The 19,295-nt window shown below is 40.9% G+C and overlaps 1 protein-coding gene across 1 annotated transcript in view; it reads right to left on the minus strand.

The window, feature by feature from the left end:
- Positions 1-19,295, minus strand: part of LOC143280009 (jouberin-like) — a 60,956-nt gene that overhangs the window by 34,671 nt on the left and 6,990 nt on the right. The window contains exons 9-19 of the mRNA XM_076584450.1: positions 17,606-17,819; positions 16,165-16,260; positions 14,020-14,113; positions 13,083-13,163; positions 12,294-12,392; positions 10,561-10,686; positions 9,368-9,564; positions 8,191-8,245; positions 7,316-7,431; positions 2,565-2,730; positions 1,667-1,811 (exon numbers count right to left, since the gene is read on the minus strand). Coding sequence (XP_076440565.1) covers positions 1,667-1,811; positions 2,565-2,730; positions 7,316-7,431; positions 8,191-8,245; positions 9,368-9,564; positions 10,561-10,686; positions 12,294-12,392; positions 13,083-13,163; positions 14,020-14,113; positions 16,165-16,260; positions 17,606-17,819 — 1,389 coding nt within the window. The remainder of the gene's footprint in view (positions 1-1,666; positions 1,812-2,564; positions 2,731-7,315; positions 7,432-8,190; positions 8,246-9,367; positions 9,565-10,560; positions 10,687-12,293; positions 12,393-13,082; positions 13,164-14,019; positions 14,114-16,164; positions 16,261-17,605; positions 17,820-19,295) is intronic.

Below are 19,295 nucleotides of genomic sequence, written 5' to 3' on the forward strand. Positions count from 1 at the left end.
TCTCTCAGCCAAGAGGGTTTTAGGGGAGTCGGCGCTGGGATAGTCCCCGGAGGCCAACTAGCCCCCAAAGCTGCAGCACTTTGAGCCAGTGCATTCTTGCCGCATAGTTTGAGAGTAATAGGCTTATGTGAATGAATATGACTTTAAAAAAAAATTAAGCGTGTATCTGTGTTTTTACATAAAACGTTCTCTGTGTATGAATGGAAGGGCACCCAGAGCACTATATTTCCATTGCACAAATCCAAGAGATGTATGGTTCAAATCCAAGTGGATTTTTTTTTCTCCTAATCTCACATGTCAACACAAATGTTTATGTCATAATCTCCTTAGTGTGGATACACATGTGGTGGGTTGAAATGTGGATTTTTTCCCCCAAACATATTTGTTCAAATTAAACACTGTGGTAGACATACAGACATGCAACACTTATATTAATAGTAACTGCATACTATCTAACATTTTTTTCAATGTAGTTTTATAAAGAAAAAAAAACCCCACACACACTGAAAAAGAATTTTTTTTTCTAAAGGGCTTCACATTTTTCCCTCGCACTTTCCATTACTGAATGTGGATATTCTTTTCTTTTCTTTCTGATCTCCAATATCAACAAATATGTTTGTGCCATCAAAGCTTTAGTGTGTTATAATATACATGTAGAAAATCAATTGTGCATGCTAAACGTCCAGAAATTCATGTCTAAACTGAGTGGGTCACAGAAAAACAAAGATGCCAAACATGCAATCATGCCCTGAAAATAGGGTGTGGCTGCCTACACAGTGGGTAACAACCGCCATTTTTTTTTTTTTTTTCTCAAGGCCTGACTAAGCGCGTTGGATTACGCTGCTGGTCAGGCATCTGTTTGGCAGATGTGGTGTAGCGTATATGGATTTGTCTAAACGCAGTAACGCCTCCTTGAGCTACTGAAACTGAAACTAAAGTCCAGCTCTCAAATGCAGCCAAGGGAGAAGAAGAGTTACAAAAGAGCACACTTTAAAACACAGTTGCAAATAATATTTACAAAAATAAATTTGAGTAATATGTTTGCGAGTCAATGTTGCATTGCAGACTTTCCATTCAACCCCTTTACTAAAAAAACAAACAAACAAAAAAAAACAACACACCACCAAAACATTACAGACATCTGCTTTCTACTTAATGTTAACTCTCTCCATACGAACGGCGAAAGAGACGACGTTAACAGCGTTTTACCCCAATTACCATCATCAAAATATTGCAAGCGGAAGGCTCTTATACTGAAGAGGTGAATGTTAACAAAGAATACCACAATTCTGACGACGGAAGATAAAGGTTGGGTCATTCAGACACCCACTGGACATCCGAGGGGTCTGTGTTGAAGAGAAGAGAGGACTGGCCGTACTGAGTGAGTTAACACATACATGAAAAAATCAAACAAAAGATGACTTTCAACAGAAAAAGCTCTAACTTCCCAGACAGTATACTCAACTTCGACCAGCATGTGATGAACACCTAAATGCAGCTGTCAGTTAGCTTTACCTAGGTAGGCAGCCTGTTGTGCAAATGACACTGTAAAACGCTAAGTGTGAACAAGGCCATGCGTAGGTAAAATGCTTAGAGCTTGGGTCTCTGACCGACAATAAGAGGGTGAGGCGCTAAGTATTCGTATCAATCAATCAAACACACTTACGCCTGCGATCTGGTTCATCGGTGACGTAGACATTCCAGATGTTGACGACACCCACACTATCTGCTGAATACATCTTCTGCCCTTCGTCATCGTCAAAACAAATGGAGTTGATGTAGCCATGGTGATCCTCAATCTCTTGCATCAGCTGGAATGGAAAACTTATTTCTCAAAGTTCATCACAATGTGAGCATTCACTGACCACCACATCATCATCATAGTTCATGTTTAACTTCAGTGTACATAGAAACAGTAGGGATATTTTGTGACTCATTTCCTTCATCTATGGATTACAACAAACATATCCAAGTGATTTCATATTTTGTTTTTCTGTACTTTTTTCCCACTGGTTTTTCTGAGAAAATCGCCTATAAAAAATATGTTGCTGTTGCCTGTGTTCAAATTCACACTTACTGAACAACAAGGCAGTTATGCAGGCGTACCTTCATGCACATGTAAGACATGTAAGTGCAAACAGAGCACACATACATACATACACATACACAATCACCAGACACACTGCAACACACACACACACACACACACACACACACACGACACATACACAAAAACACACACAAGACACACACACATGACACACACACACAAACACATCACACACACACACTAATTACACAACCCCCCCCCACACACACACACACACACCCCCCCCCAACACCCCCCCACATACACACACACATACCCCCCCACCAACACACCCTCCCACACACACACATACCCCCCCCAACAGCCCCCCCCCCACACACACACACATACCCACCCCCAACACACCCTCCCACACACACACACATACCCCCCCAACACCCCCCCACACACACACACACACATACCCCCCCCAACACCCCCCCCCCCCACACACACACACACTACACACACTCACTTGTCCCCCTTCAGGCTGGCTGAGGTCCCAGACCCTGAGCACCTGGTCGTAACAGCCGGACACAGCAATGCTGTCCAGGCGGGGGTGGTACTCACAGCAGTACACAAACCCTGGGTGGGGCAGCACCTTCTCCGCTGTCCCCTTCTCCTCCACAATGTTCCACGTTCTGACCAACAACAAAATGGGTTGTTGTTTTTTTTAATCGATATGCGCAGTGATGGCCTAGAGGTAACGCGTCCGCCTAGGAAGCCAGAGAATCTGAGTGCACTCAGCCGCCCATATTTTCTCCCCCTCCACTAAACCTTGAGTGGTGGTCTGGACACCAGTCATTCGGATGAGACGATAAACCGAGGACCCCTGTGCAGCATGCACTTAGCGCACGTAAAAGAACCCACGGCAACAAAAAGGTTGTTCCTGGCAAAATTCTGTAGAAAACTCCACTTTGATAAGAAAAACAAATAAAACTGCATGAAGGAAAAAATACACACACAAAAAAAGGGTGGCGCTGTAGTGTAGTGACGCGCTCTCCCCGGGTGAGAGAATTCTGTTGTGATGAAAAGAAATACAAAAACACAAATACAAATAGCACCTATCTTTGGTCAGAAACCAAGCTCTAAGCGCTTTACAAACACACAACAGGCTGCCTACCTGGGTAAAGCCCACTGATGGCTGCCACTGGGCGCTCATCATTCATTTCCTGTATCATTCAATCAGATTTCAGGTACGCACACATACACACTCAGAAAGATATGTAACATTATACTTGTTTGCAGCCATACTCCAATTTCAGGGGTGTGCATGCTGGGTATGTTCTTGTTTCCATAACCCATCGAACGCCGACATGGATTTCAGCATCTCAAATGTGCGTATTTATCTTCTGAGTGCGTATACACATGAAGGGGGTTCAGGCACTAGCAGGTCTGCACATTTGTTGACCTAGGAGATCAGAAAAATCTCCACCCTTTACCCACCAGGCACCGTCACCGAGATTCGAACCTGGGACCCTCAGACTGAAAGTCCACCAAAATGTTATCTTACAGTACAGGTGGAAGGCAAACAACTGTGGACCAGGGGTAATGCGTCCACCGAGGAAGTGAGAAAATCCCACACCTACCAGAATTTTCTCCCTCTCTCCACTAGACCTTCAGAGGAGGTCTGGATGCTAGTTGTTAAGATGACCCAATAAACCGAGGTCCCGTGTACAGCATGTATTTAGCACATGTTAAAGTTCAATGGTTTCTCCAGTCAATGGGAAATCATTTACAGCTTAGTCTGTTGTGAAGGACTATGACTCTCAAACTAGGAGGCAAAATTGCACTGGTTCTTAGTGCTGCAGCCTTGTGGGCTATTTGGCCTTTGGGAACCATCCCAACGCCAACTGTCCTAAAACCCTCTTGGCCAAGAGAGTGGGGATGTAACTTGGGCAAGACACTCTCCACTATAATCAAATTCTAGCCCAAATAGTCGGAACAGCAGTTGCCTCCTCTGCTGTTCTGATGGTCATAGTCGGACACGACTGACTATCATATATATAAAGAACCCACAGCAACAAAAAAGGGTTGTCCCTGGCGAAATCTGATTATAAAAAATCCGCTCTGATATGTATTTGTATGTGTGTGTGTGTGTGTGTGTGTGTGATTGAAAACCTGACTAAATGACACAGGAAATAAATGATGAGCACCTTTAGGCAGCTGTCAGCTGGCTCTACCCAGGTAGGCAGCCTGTTGTGCAAATGACCATGTGTGAAAAGCTGTTGGGGTTTGGTCTCTGACATTTAAGTATAAATGATAAATACCAAACATTTAACTGTAAAGCTTCACGCCAACTACAGCATTCACAAAAAGTTAAGAACCACCTCATAAAAGCAATTATGTTTTCACAAAACGTTAAAAAATCTAGAAAATGAATGTTTTACATCATGCTAGCTGCATAATGGTGTAAGAAAGGCCCCTCACTGTATACGAAAAAGGCTGTTTCAGGCATACAAACACAATGGACAGCTTGATAATTTTTTTTTTTTTTTAAATTGGGCGTTTCAACCAAAAATTGTTATATGAAGTGGTTTATAAATAATAGCTATGTTTTTTCTTCGTATAAAAAAAAAAAAGAAAAGAAAAAAGAATGGAAGTGCACATGCAAGAAAGCACCTCTGGGTTGAGTGGTGCCCAGTGTATTGTATTGTATTACTCTTTTTGTCACAACAGATTTCTCTGTATGAAATTTGGGCTGCTCTCCACAGGGAGAGTGAGTTGCTGCACTGACAGCGCCACCCTTTTTTTCTTTTTTTTTTTTTCCTGCCTGCAGTTTTATTTGTTTTCCTAATGTAGTGGATTTTTCTACATAATTTTGCCAGGGACAACCCTTCTGTTGCCATGGGTTCTTTTACATGTGCTAAATGCATGCTGCACACGGGACCTCGGTTTATCAGTTTCATCTGAATAAACTAGTGTCCAGACCACCACTCAAGGTCTAGTGGAGTGGGCCATGGGGGCGTGTGGGGGGGGAGGGAGAAAATACTGGTGACTGTGCCCTGATTTGAACGAGTGCACTCAGATTCTCTCGCTTCCTAGACGGACGCATTACCGCTAGGCCATCACTCCATTATACTGGACGCATGCAAACACATGTTGGCCAGAAATTCAGCGTCATTTCACTATGACACCAAAGAAAAAAAAAAAAAACACAAGTGTGCAAGTTCCCAACTGGTCCTTAACTTTTTGAGAACCCTGTACTTACATGGGCTTGTACTGTGTGTCAGGGAGCAAACTGCACGATTTTTGTGTGCTCCCGTTGATTGGTCGGACTGGAGAGTCGGAAGTTGGGATGTGCAGTCAACGGTTCCGCTTCATTTTTTTGTATGAGAGAGAGAGATGCGAGTATGAAATTTGTAGAGAGAATGTTGTAGGATGAAAGTAGGATGAGTGTATCTGGAATTTGAAGTACCAGGCTGTAGAGCACCAGCAACCCTCCATGTGTTATTTTGTTTAGCCGACTCCCTCCTTTGGATGCAAAATGTAAGTTTTTGGTTCTTCGTCTGAGCTTGTCTTTCATTATGTCTAGAGTGATTTGAAATTTATGAAGTAGGTTAGGATTTGAACTGAATGAGAGAGCGTTAGGACAGCAGTAAGAATGTGTTTGTGATTAAATTTGTTGTGGGAAGAGGGGTACGTCATTTCTAAACATCTGAAATAATAAGTGAATAAACGTGCAAGAAATGAAGATAAAAATGATTTCGTTATTGTCCTTGGTTGGTATTGGTAGCGGAAGGTGTGAGCCTGGGCATTTTGTTACATTTTTATATGTAACAGCAATCTTATTCCTGACACTGTGTTATTTTTTTTTTGTGGTCACAACAGAGCTCTCGATGTGAAATTCAGGCTGCTGTTCCTAGAGGGAGTATGGTCACCAGAATGCAGTGGACACCTTTTTTTCTTCTTCTTTCTTTTCTTTTCCTCTGTCTGCAAGTGTATTTGTTTTATCATCAAAGTGAATATTTTAAAGTGGCTTTTGCCAGGGATACCCCCTTTTGCTGCCATGGGTTCTTTTATATGCCCAAACTGCATGCTGCACACAGGATCTTGGTTTATTGTCTCATCCAAAAAGATAATGTAATATAGTTATTTCATAACTTTGTACACTTTTCATACTTTCGATCCTACAGACAAAACTATAACAACTATCTAGTTTTATTATAACTTTGTACACATTTCATACTTTTAAATCATACAGACAAAACTATACAGTTAAAACTTTGTACACATTTCATACTATAACTCTCTCCATACGAATGGCGAAAGAGACGATGTTAACAGCGTTTCACCCCAGTTACCATCATCAAAATATTGCAAGCGGAAGGCTCTTATACTGAAGAAGTGAATGTTGACAAAGAATACCACAATTCTAACGACGGAAGCTAAATGTTGGGTCATTCAGACACCCACTGGACATCCGAGGGGTCTGTGTAGAGGAGAAGATAGGGCTGGCCGTACTGAGTGAGTTAAATCCTGCACCCAAGCTTCGTTCAAGTACAATTCATTTTTCTAATCTAATGCTTCTGCAAACTCTTTAAAAAAAACACAACAACTACACATCTCTAAAAATTGTCATAAATGGAAATGCAAAATACTACTGTGCTTGAGCAAATCCGATCGTCTGATCACAGCCAAACAAGTTCAATATGCTTGAAAATGTCCCAAAGTGAATACAAGAAAGGTAACAACTTCTGCGACTAGTGTATGTGTCATCCTGTACAGTTTAAACTAGCTTCTTTAGATTCACAACAGTTTTGCAAAAGCAATATAAAAAAAAACCAACTACACACAAGAATGTACACAGACATACGTATGCGCGCGCACACACACACACACACATACACCAATACACATACATTCATACACGGTGTCCATAATGTTCTTCTAGTACTCTGAATCAAACTCTGACCAGCTCTATGTGTCATCAGTATTTCCTATTTCTTCTTCTTCTTCTGCGTTTGTGGGCTGCAACTCCCACGTTCACTCGTATGCACACGAGTAGGCTTTTACGTGTATGACCGTTTTTACCTCACCATGTAGGCAGCCATACTCTGTTTTCGGGGAATTTCCTACTTCAAACTTGGCCAGTTGGCAAAGTAAGATTTGAATCAAGTACTGGGGGGAAAAAAAGATCTTTTAACTGTTTATTTCCTGTTTGTCATTTTCTGTCAATTTCACTACCACCACCACCACCACCACCAAAACAAAGTGACAACAGACCTGACAGTGCCGTCAGCCGAGGCGGACATGAGATGCGTGTCTTTCCGCGACCAGGACAGGTCGTAGACCAGACTGAAGTGGCCATGGAGCTCCATCTTCAAATCGCCTGAAGGAACCTGGTAAAGGGAGACAACAAAACAATAACTTAATTTTTTTTATATATACTAGAATCAGTCTCTTTACTGATGCTTATGATTATGTAGTGCATCTTCCTGCTTACGAAAAAGCTCTAAGCAATTTACACACTCATAAAATAAGCAGCAAAGTGCTCTATGAAACTGATTTAGTTGAGAACAAGCCTTGTTAAAAAATTAATAATTATACTAATTTTCGAAAAAAAGATTATAAAAAAAAAAGAGAAAAATTGTAAAAAAAAGCCTTCAATCCTTAAATGAAAAATGAAAGGACTGACTAAGCATTTCAGGTTATGCTGCTGGTCAGGCATCTGCTTTGTAAATGTGGTGCAGCGTATATGGATTTGTCCGAATGCTGTGACGCCTCCTTGAGTGACTGAACTGAACTGAACTGAACCGAACCGAATGGACTATTCATTCATGCCTAGGCTAAAAGACATGAAAAACCTGCATGAATGCACATGTGCATGGTCCCCACTGTCTAAAAGGATAGGTGTTGTGAAAAAGAAAGAAAAAAAAAAGAAAAGAAAAAGAAAGAGTAAAGAGCTTCAAATCTATCACTTAAAAAAAAAAAAAATCACATCAGCAGATTAATGCTTTTAGCCGACAGTCACCGAGAATCGACATGCATGCCCATGTGAGTAAGAAATCAGCAAAAAGCAGAAAATAGCCTTTGGGTGCTTCCCCCAAGCCCCCCCTCTTCTCTAAAAGGATAAACATTGCAAAAACATATAACCTTACCTCATATATGAGAATAGGATAGCCATCACTGCTTCCACAGGCACATGCCAAGCTCCTGCATTCACATACATACATATACATACATCCACACACACACAAACACACACATACATCCGCACACACAAACACACACATACATACGCACACACACAAACGCACACGCACAAACGCAGACACAAACACACACATACTCACACACACAAACACACAGAGAAAAGTGAATCAGTCTATGCACTTAACATTTATCTGCGGTTATGCGCTCACATACATACTTGTGCTGATTAACCACATGCATCTATAGATTCTCTGTGTGTGTGTGTGTGTGTGTGTGTGTGTGTGTGTGTGTTTAATGTTTATTATAAAGCACTTTGAGCTCTCTTTAAGGGAGGAAAGTGCTCAATAGATGTCCATTATTATCATTATTATAGTTGCATGCACGCTCCCCTCACAACACATATACAATATGCTTACATCATAGAAAATTTTTTTGTTTTTATATATACACACTCAAAACGCACACACACAAACATCAGCATTACACCTGTACACCCGTTAATCAGTGTACCAAGCGAGACATGAGTGCACTGGTCTTTTTAACGGGGCTCTAATTGATCTTTTAACTCTTTGACTGGTTTCAATACCTGACAGGTATTCGGCCCTGAAATGGCTCTGTTGTTGTCACTGGGGCTACAAGCAACACACAGAGATGCCAACCCTGTCAAAGTGTCTGCAGGAACAAACAGGAAGTTTGGAAGGAACATTTTGAATCTGAAAGGAACACTCAGACTCTGATCTGTCCACTCAATGCTGTTTCAATGTATGAACACACACGTGATTAGCTGAGCATCACTGCATGAGACCAAGCTTAGTTGCGACTCCCCTGGCCTTGTGATCGACAGGTCTAGAGCTGTCTGGGTCATGTTACGACAGGAAAGCATGTGACAGCAAGTTGTTATGTAGTCGAAAATGAACTCATCAGAACAATTTTGATGTTGGAACAAAACTGCAATTGAGCATAACAACAAAATACCGCAAAAATCGTTAACAGTTGGCATCTCTGATCATGATTTGATTGGAACAAACTGCAACGGAGTGTAACAAAACACCTTGAAATCGTAACAGTTGGCATCTCTGAACATGATTTTGATTAAATCCACACACAGCAAAAAAGACCAACCTGCCGTCATGGGAGAACTTGATGACAAAGCAGCCTTTCTTGCGAGCCGGCAGCGTGAGGATGAGGCTGTTGGGGATGCGACACAGCTGGCCGAAGAGGCGGCTCCAGGAGGTCAGGGGTCGGGCCTCCAGTTTGTGGGCCTTGGAGTCCCAGTTCATGCTGCGCTTCAGGTCTTCGTACGTCATTGCGCCTTGCTCCTGCCGGCCGTGAAGACAGTGAGTGACGTTATGTCTTGTCAAGTCAAGTTTTCTCACCTTTTTTATTTATTTTTTTTTTGCTTTTGACTCACTTGTGCAAAAACAATATGAGTCTATCGTAATAATAACCCGGCATTCAGTTTTGTGTGTGTGTCCATGGTAAACAATATTGTCATTTTCTCTGGATTTTTTTTAAAGGTCAAGGGCATATTGTAAATTATTAAAAAAATAAACAACCACAATTTACTGAAAAACGTTTCCTTTTCTATAAACCCATCACTTATTCTATCAGGGCAAAATCTGGGCTGAAGAGAAACTTTCATTTTTTATATAACTGAAACCCACTACTTACAGGACACAAACAATACAGCTTTTTCCCCTCAAGTCAATTACATGTTGTACAAAGACACAGAAGGTCCCATCACCACCCATTTTCCTAAGAAACTGCATATCAATGTCTGCCAGGTCACCTGAGTTTGGTGTTGACGTTAAACACGAACACAATGAAATGTGGAACTGCATGTTGTTGTTGTTGTTTTTCTTCATGTCTGTGGTGCATGTGTGTGTGTGTGTGTGTGTGTGTGTGTGTGTGTGTGTGTGTGTGTGTGTGTGTGTGTGTGTCTGTGTGTGTGTTTGTGTGTGTGTGTCTGTGTGTGTGTTTTACATTTATTTGCTTGTTTGTCTATTTATTATCATTATTGTCTTTAAATTTCTATTCATTTATTATTATTACTCTTTTTTTCTTTTTCTTAATAATAAATTATCTATTCAATCATTTATTTATTCATATATATATATATATATTTATAAAAAAATTTATATATAATTTTTTTCTCAAGGCCTGACTAAGCGCGTTGAGTTACGTTGCTGGTCAGGCATCTGCTTAGCATGATGTGGTGTAGCGTATATGGATTTGTCCGAACGCAGTGATACCTCCTTGAGTTACTGACAATGATACTGATACTGGTATAACAAACCAGGGAGAAGTGAACCTGCCTGTTGCGTGGCGAACATGGATCGCAGTGAGGGCTCAACGTTGTCCGGTGGCACAATGCTCTTCAGGGTGACGTACAGCGTAGAGGGGTAGGGTGAGCGCTGCTGGCTTTTCCACCAGTTGTAAACCTACACACACACACACACACACACGCACACACACACACACAAAACAGGAAAATATCAACCACTTCGTAGTGTTTGTTTGGAACTTTTGATTCATGCCAACATCATATTCTGTTCATGCAATTTCAAGTTTAAAATGTGCAGAGAGATTTGAGCATTGTTACACAGACTTTGAGAATGTTCAAATCACTCTCTGCACAGATATTTGAGAAATTAGTTAATTAGCATTTCTTAACGAACAGTTCATCCCATGTTCCATATCTGATAAATATAACCTCATTTATACTTGGCTATGACGGATGCAATAGCCAAGTAGTTAAAACGTTGGACTTTCAATCTGAGGGTCCCGGGTTCAAATCTCGCTGACGGCGCCTAGTGGGTAAAGGGTGGAGATTTTTTCTGATCTCCCAGGTCAAAATAATTATGTGCAGCACAGACCTGCAAGTGCCTGAACCCCCTTCGTGTGTATACGCAAGCAGAAGATCAAATACACACGTTAAAGATCCTGTAATCCATGTTGACATTCGGTGGCTTATGAAAACAAGAACATACCCAGCATGCACATCCCCTGAAAACGGAGTACAGCTGCCTACATGGCTGGGTAAAAATGGCCATACATGTAAAATCTCACTCATGTATATAAATAATGAACACAGGAGTTGCAGCCCATGAACGAAGAAGAAGAAGATACTTTGCTACATCTGATAAATACAACCTTCCCTCTCATGATGTCTAGTGCATTTATGGCAGAAGTAACAGAAAACACAGAATTCATCAGCCGAGCAGAAGGACGAGTACAGAAAGCTAAGTGGTTAAAGCACTGGACTTTCAACCTGAGGGTCCAGTATTTGAACCCTGGTCACACAGTGCCTGGTGGGTTAAAAGTGGTCAGCTTCCTAACTCCCAGGCGCAGAGATGCTGGTGCCTGAACCTCTGTGTATTCTACATGCATGCAGAAGATCCAGTTCACACATTAAAGATACTGTAATGCATGTCTGCTTTTGGTGCATTATGGAAAGCAAGAACAAACCTTGCAAGCACACCCCAGGAAACCAGGAGTATGGCTGCCAACATGGCAGTGTAAAACGTTGTGAACAAAGTGTCCCCACTTGGAGTGATGGCCTGGTGATAACTCGGCCGCCTAAGAAGCGAGAGAATCTGAGCACAGTCGCCAGTATTTTCTCCCCCTCCACTAGAATCTTGAGTTGTGGTCTGGACGCTAGTCATCCAGATGAGACGATAAACCAAGGTCCCCTGTGCAGCATGCACGTAGCGCATGAAAAAGAACCCACGGCAACAAAAGGGTTGTCCCTTGCAAATTCTGTAGAAAAATCCACTTTGCTGGGAAAACAAAACAAAAAAACAACAACTGTGCAGGCAAAAACAACAACAAAAAAATGGGTGGCTCTCTCAGTGGAGCGACACGCTCTCCCTGGGGAGAACGACCCGACTTTCACACAGAGAAATCTGTTGTGACAAAAAAAAAGAGTAATACAATACTTGCAAATAAGAGTGAACATTGGCCTTGCGGCCCACAAATGCAGAAGAAGAAGAGGAAGAAGCCTTGCAGAAAACATGGAAGTGCATCAGTACACAAGAATGTGACATACCTCTGGCTGGCCGCCCTTGGGGAAGCGCCTGGAAGGGATCTGGAAGAGCTGAAGACGTAGTTTGGATCCCACGTTTATTTTCCCATTCCCTCCAACAATCTGTTAGTCAAACCAAAAAAATGACATGTCAAAAAAAAACCCCAAAACAAACAAACAAACAAACAAACAAAAAAACAGTCCTCTTATCACCACTACTCACAAACAAGACATAACAATATAAACATGCATACAAAAGCAACTACATCAGTATTGAAATTCAAAAGAAAGAAACAGATATATGGTCACAAACTGTCTTTATAGTCTGTACAACACTGCTGGACTGCTTCCTTTCATTTTTGCTGCTTGTAGTCCAGCTGACCATATAGGGCTATATCAGGACTGTCAAACCATACAAATGTTCAACTGTGTCAACACAAAAATGTCATATTTACAACAACAAAAAACCCCACTAAAACAAACCCACAAAACACAGTTCATGACACAGTTTCCCAACTATTAATTTACCTCCTAATGGCAAATAAGACTAGGCCATGCTGAGGACGCCAGCCATACTGCTTAATTTATCATCCCCAGATTACAAAAAATCATTAAAAAAAAGGAAAACAACAACAATACTTTAAAGCCAAACAAAAAATATATTAAAAAGGCCACATAGTCAAATAACACTGCAGAATGGACAGCTAGCTCCCATCCCACTGTTTACATCTCCCTACCAAATCGCCAGAGCAAAACAGCACAGAAAGTACATCATAGACCATTTCAAAGTTCTGATTTATGTTTCACACAAACCTTGAGAAATGCCCATGCGATTCGATGCCAACCAGTTTCTGATTTGTTGTTGGTCGAGTTCATACTAACAAAATCTCGAAGCTGTAACAGAATAAATAAACACATGCGTAATCATGTAACAATGGCTGGCTGGCATACCTCTCATGTTTACAGTTCAACAGCATATCGAAAGCAAAGATATACACTCTCAAGATTTTACAGTTCTAAATATTTCAAGAGGTCAAATTGGAGTTTCTGAGAATTCTGCTCAATACTGATGCTTACTGAATTACTGCATCTAATTTTTTTTTCTTTTCATTCTCTCAACCATTTATTATATATATATACATATATCAAAATCAGTCTATCTACAAGAAACCTTATGGCTTTATAATGGTCTAAAAACATAAATTTTCTGCAATTCTTCCACTTCAACAGAGTCCACATAATACAGTCACAAAATCTCAGTTTTCATATAATACATCATAATCATTCTGTAAGGGGGCCTTTCTCTGATTATTTCTCAACAGTTCGGATTCAAACTTGCCAGTTACACATTTTGGGGGCTGGAAGCGTTGAATGAAAGGAAATTTCTTTCCTAAAATTACGTTTATCTAACATTCTTACCGTGACCCACTAGTGCAGACTCCGGCAGGGAGTCCGATTCCTGTCCTGTGCAAACTACTATCCGCCTACGCAGAGAAAACTAAAGTAGCTATGGCCGATAACCTCCCAGAAGTAGGCTACCTCCCCTCTGTATCCCTGACTAACTTCCTCTTTCTCCAGCAGCCATCTTGACTCCTGATCTGTGCTCTTCATACGGCTAAGTTTTTTTTCGTATTTCTGTCTGTCTATCAATTCTTTGACACTCATGTTTTGTATCTGACGAAGACTTGTATCAGGTCACAAACTTACTTAGCTCATTTGGCCAATTGAGCTGAGATTTTGCCTCCCTCACCTCAAACAACATCAAAGCTTTGGGGGAACTCTGAATGAAGTAGTTAAAGTTTTCGTTGAACACCATCAGCTCTTCCCACATGGGAATTGTCGACCTGAAACACACATGACAAGACACCATGTGCACACACCTAGAAACTGAAAGAACCCACACTCACAAATGCGCACACATACACGCACACACTCACACAGAGATATGAACATTCATGCATAGTATATTTTGAAAATATATGTTCAACAGTTTGTCGTTTTGGTTTTAGTCAAAATTAAACAATATTTCAACAAAGCATACTAGTAGGAGATAAAATAATATGCTAGAGTCATTTCTATTTTTGTTGACATTTGTGTGCTTGTGTGTGTGTGTGTGTGTGTGTGTGTGTGTGTGTGTGTGTGTGTGTGTGTGTGTGTGTGTGTGTGTGCTTGTGTGTGTGGTTCTGTGTGTGTTAGTTCTTTACTCAAATGGGAAATAATAACAGATTAGTAAAGTAATATCAGTCACTGAAATATAGGTAAACATCAGGAACATAGAACAGGTGAGTTGCCAAAAATGTGACCATGTCCGGGATGTATCCCTACACAATGTAATTTGAATGCTTGTACATTGTAATTATTCATTTAGTCTTTTCGTAATATTTTATGTAATTGGTCAAATTTTATCCACTTTACTCAGGCTCCAATTTTTTTTTTTTTTTTTCACAAAGTGACATTTTATTTCATGCACTGGGCTGTACACATACAGATATTTTTGCTCCTGTAATTGATATCATAATCTCACTGTATATTTTTTTAATAATCATATTTTTGGTTGACTTATCCCTGCCAACTTTTGTCTTGGGTACAGGTTTTTATGCACTGCCCCTGTTTGGATTATCTGTGTCAAATCTAGTGTATATGATAATGTATCTTATTGTGACTTAGGAATTAACATGTATGTTTCAGTATCGGATCTTTTGTACTTTTCATTGACAGGCATTTCTTATATTTAGTTCAAGTATGATACTTTTTTTTAAATAGCATGCCAGTCAGTTACTGCATAAATAGCTTTAATTTTAGTATAAAAATGTTAATAAATCATCATCCTACACAATGTTATGGATTCTACCATGAGGAATCAAAGTAACTAAGTCCACAAACACACACACACACACATAAAAATACACACACACACACACACAAATACAACCAACCAAACACACACACACACACACGCACACAGAAGGTGTATGTATTACTCTTTTGTCACATCAAATTTCTCTCCCAGGGAGAGTGCGTCGCTACACTGAGAGCTCCACCTTTGGGGTTTTTTTTCTGCTTGCAATTTTTCTGTTTTCCTGTCGAAGCAGATTTTTCTACAGAATTTTGCTAGGGACAACCCTTTCGCTGCCGTGGGTTCTTTTATGTGCGCTAAGTGCATGCTGCACACGGGACCTCAGTTTATCATCTCATCCGATAGACTAGCATCCAGACCACCACTCAAGGTCTAGTGGTGGGGGAGAAAATACTGGTGACAGAGGGATTCGAACCGGTGCACTCAGATTCTCTCGCTGCCTTGGCGGATGCCTTACCACTAGGCCAGCACTCCACATAAACCATGTTTGTATTTCTTTTTATCACAACAGATTTCTCCATGTGAAATTCGGGCTGCTCTCCCCAGGGAGAGCGTGTCGCTACACTACAGCGCCACCCTTTTTTTCTTTGTATTTTTTTCCTGCATGCAGTTTTTTAATTTCTTTTTTCCTATCGAAATGGATTTTTCTACAGAATTTTGCCAGGGACAACCCTTCTGCTGCTGTGGGTTCTTTTACGTGCGCTAAGTGCATGCTGCACATGGGACCTCGGTTTACTGTCTCAACCGAATGACTAGCATCCAGACCACCACTCAAGGTCTAGTGGAGGGGGAGAAAATATCGGTGGCTGAGCCGTGATTCGAACCAGCACGCTCAGATTCTCTCGCTTCCTTGGCGGATGCGTTACCTCTAGGCCATCACTCCACATATACCATATGTATCACCCTTTACATATTCATGACTGAGAAATCATTACACATAAAGAAAAGAGAAAGATAATGGGGAAGATCTGTGTTTACACAGACAAAATTACATAATCATTCATATAAAAACAAAAATTACGTGAAAAGAAAACAAACCTTTTCTGCTTGAAGTCAAAGGGCTGAGTCATGATAGGGAGCACCTGTTCCATATTTTCGTTGTGCATCTCGTAGTAAGACGACACTGCTCTGTCTCTGATGATGGGAAACAGCAAAACGAGATGAAAACCACATTGAAACTTCTGATCCCGACATCTCCCTCTTTCACTCGCCAACCAACAGCCCCCCCTCCCTCTCCCTCCACTCCCCCACCCAGCCCCCTCCACCCCCCCCCCCCCCCCATTCCCTCCCCCCCTCCCCACAAAAAAGTTCCAAAGCAGCCCACACACAAACATGGTCTGACCTACCAATCCTGCTTTCATTGTTAAACAGGGAGGTGGGGTGGGGGTGTGGGGGAGTGAGGGGGTGAGGGTGGGGGGGGGGGAATACACCCCCAATCACAATTTATTGATCTTTTTTTTTTTTTGCCTAATCATCTGTAACATCCTCTCCAAATCTGCAGCATAAAATTGGTCAGCTTTATAACTGTCCACATCTAATAATCTGTAAGCTAATCGGTAGCAAAAGCAGCATTGGCTTGAAGTTGAGTACCTTGTGAATGGAGAGAGTTACCACTCTTTACTATCTATTTTATAACTATTAAGAAAAAAAAGAAGAAAAAAAAAAGTAACAGCAAAATGGCAAAGGCCAGCTGGTAGCAGCAAAGAATTTCCCAGACACCAAACGAGGAGGAAGGTGGCAGAACGGTTCAGACACTCAGCTGCCAAATACAGAGAGTCCGTGCAGGTGGGGGTTTGAATCCCCCTCTCGCCCTTTCTCCCAAGATTGACTGGAAAATCAAACTGAGCATCTAGTCTTTCTGATGAGGCTGTCTAGTTTGACTAGAAAATCAAACTGAGTGTCTAGTCTTTCGGATGAGACTCCCTAGTTTGACTAGAAAATCAAACTGAGCGTCTAGTCTTTCCGATGAGACTCCCTAGTTTGACTAGAAAATCAAACTGAGCGTCTAGTCTTTCGGATGAGGCTCCCTAGTTTGACTACAAAATCAAACTGAGCTTCTAGTCTTTAGGATGAGAAGATAAACTGAGGTCCCCTGCGCAGCTCTCACTGGGCGCACTGAAGAAAGAACCCACGGCAATGAGAGTCTCGTCCTCTGGCAAAATTGTGTAAAACGAAATCCGTTCTGATAGGTACACAAATGTATGAACATACACTCAAGGCCTAAGCGCATTGGGTTATGCTGCTGGCAGATATGGTGGTGCAGCGTGCATGGATTTGTCTGAATGCAGCAGTGACGTCTCCTTGAGAAACTGAAACAGACACCAAACGTTCACCACAAAAAGCCCAGGATCATGTAGCGTGTATGGACTTGTCTGGACACAGCAGTGACACCTCCATGAGAAAGTAAAACTGAAATAGAAACAAACACACCAAACGTTCACCACACCAAAAAAACCCCAACAAACAACCTGGGCCGTACTTATGCTGTTTGGGCAGGTACTGCCCCGTGCTTTCGTCCACGATGTGAACGCGCACGACGGGGTGCAGGATGTTGAAGTCGTTCTTCAGCTTGTCTGTGCGGTGAACCATGACCGCCAGCACCTCCCCATCGTCTGGGGCCTCCGCCACCACCCTCTCCTCTTCGTCCTCCACTGCTGCCGGCCCCTCGCCCGCTCCTACCTCCACCTCCTCCCCTGCCGCAATCATACGACATTGGATAGTGTCGATTATAATTATATAGTCAAATCATCCGACATTGGATAGTGTCGCTTATAATTATATAGTCAAGTCATCCGACATTAGATAGTGTTGCTTATAATTATATAGTCAAATCATCCGACATTGGATAGTGTCGCTTATAATTATATAGTCAAATCATTAGACATTGGATAGTGTCGCTTATAATTCTATAGTCAAATCATCCGACATTGGATAGTGTCGCTTATAATTATATAGTCAAATCATTAGACACTGGATAGTGTTGCTTATAATTCTATAGTCAAATCATCCGACATTGGATAGTGTCACTTATAATTATATAGTCAAATCATTAGACATTAGATAGTGTCGCTTATAATTCTATAGTCAAATCATCCGACATTGGATAGTGTCGCTTATAATTATATAGTCAAATCATCCGACATTGGATAGTGTCGCTTATAATTATATAGTCAAATCATCCGACATTGGATAGTGTCGCTTATAATTATATAGTCAAATCATCCAACATTGGATAGTGTCGCTTATAATTATATAGTCAAATCATCCGACATTAGATAGTGTCGCTTATAATTATATAGTCAAATCATTAGACATTGCATAGTGTCGCTTATAATTATATAGTCAAATCATTAGACATTGGATAGTGTCGCTTATAATTCTATAGTCAAATCATCCGACATTGGATAGTGTCGCTTATAATGCTATAGTCAAATCATTAGACATTGGATAGTGTCGCTTATAATTATATAGTCAAATCATCCGACATTGGATAGTGTCGCTTATAATTATATAGTCAAATCATTAGACATTGGATAGTGTCGCTTATAATTCTATAGTCATATCATCCGACATTGGATAGTGTCGCTTATAATTATATAGTCAAATCATTAGACATTGGATAGTGTCGCTTATAATTCTATAGTCAAATCATCCGACATTGGATAGTGTCACTTATAATTCTATAGTCAAATCATTAGACATTGGATAGTGTCGCTTATAATTCTATAGTCAAATCATTAGACATTGGATAGTGTCGCTTATAATTATATAGTCAAATCATCCGACATTGGATAGTGTCGCTTATAATTATATAGTCAAATCATCCGACATTGGATAGTGTCGCTTATAATTATATAGTCAAATCATCCGACACTGGATAGTGTCGCTTATAATTATATAGTCAAATCATCCGACATTGGATAGTGTCACTTACAATTACATAGTCAAATCATGGGACATTGGATAGTGTCGCTTATAATTATATAGTGAAATAATCCGACATTGGATAGTGTCACTTACAATTACATAGTAAAATCATGGGACATTGGATAGTGTCACTTATAATCATATTGTCAAATCATCGGACATTGGATAGTGTCGCTTATAATTATATATTATACAGTCAAATCATCGGACATTGGATAGTGTGGCTTACAATTATATAGTCA

Source organism: Babylonia areolata, chromosome 3 (genome assembly GCF_041734735.1).
Source record: "Babylonia areolata isolate BAREFJ2019XMU chromosome 3, ASM4173473v1, whole genome shotgun sequence".
Lineage (NCBI taxonomy): Eukaryota > Metazoa > Mollusca > Gastropoda > Neogastropoda > Buccinidae > Babylonia > Babylonia areolata.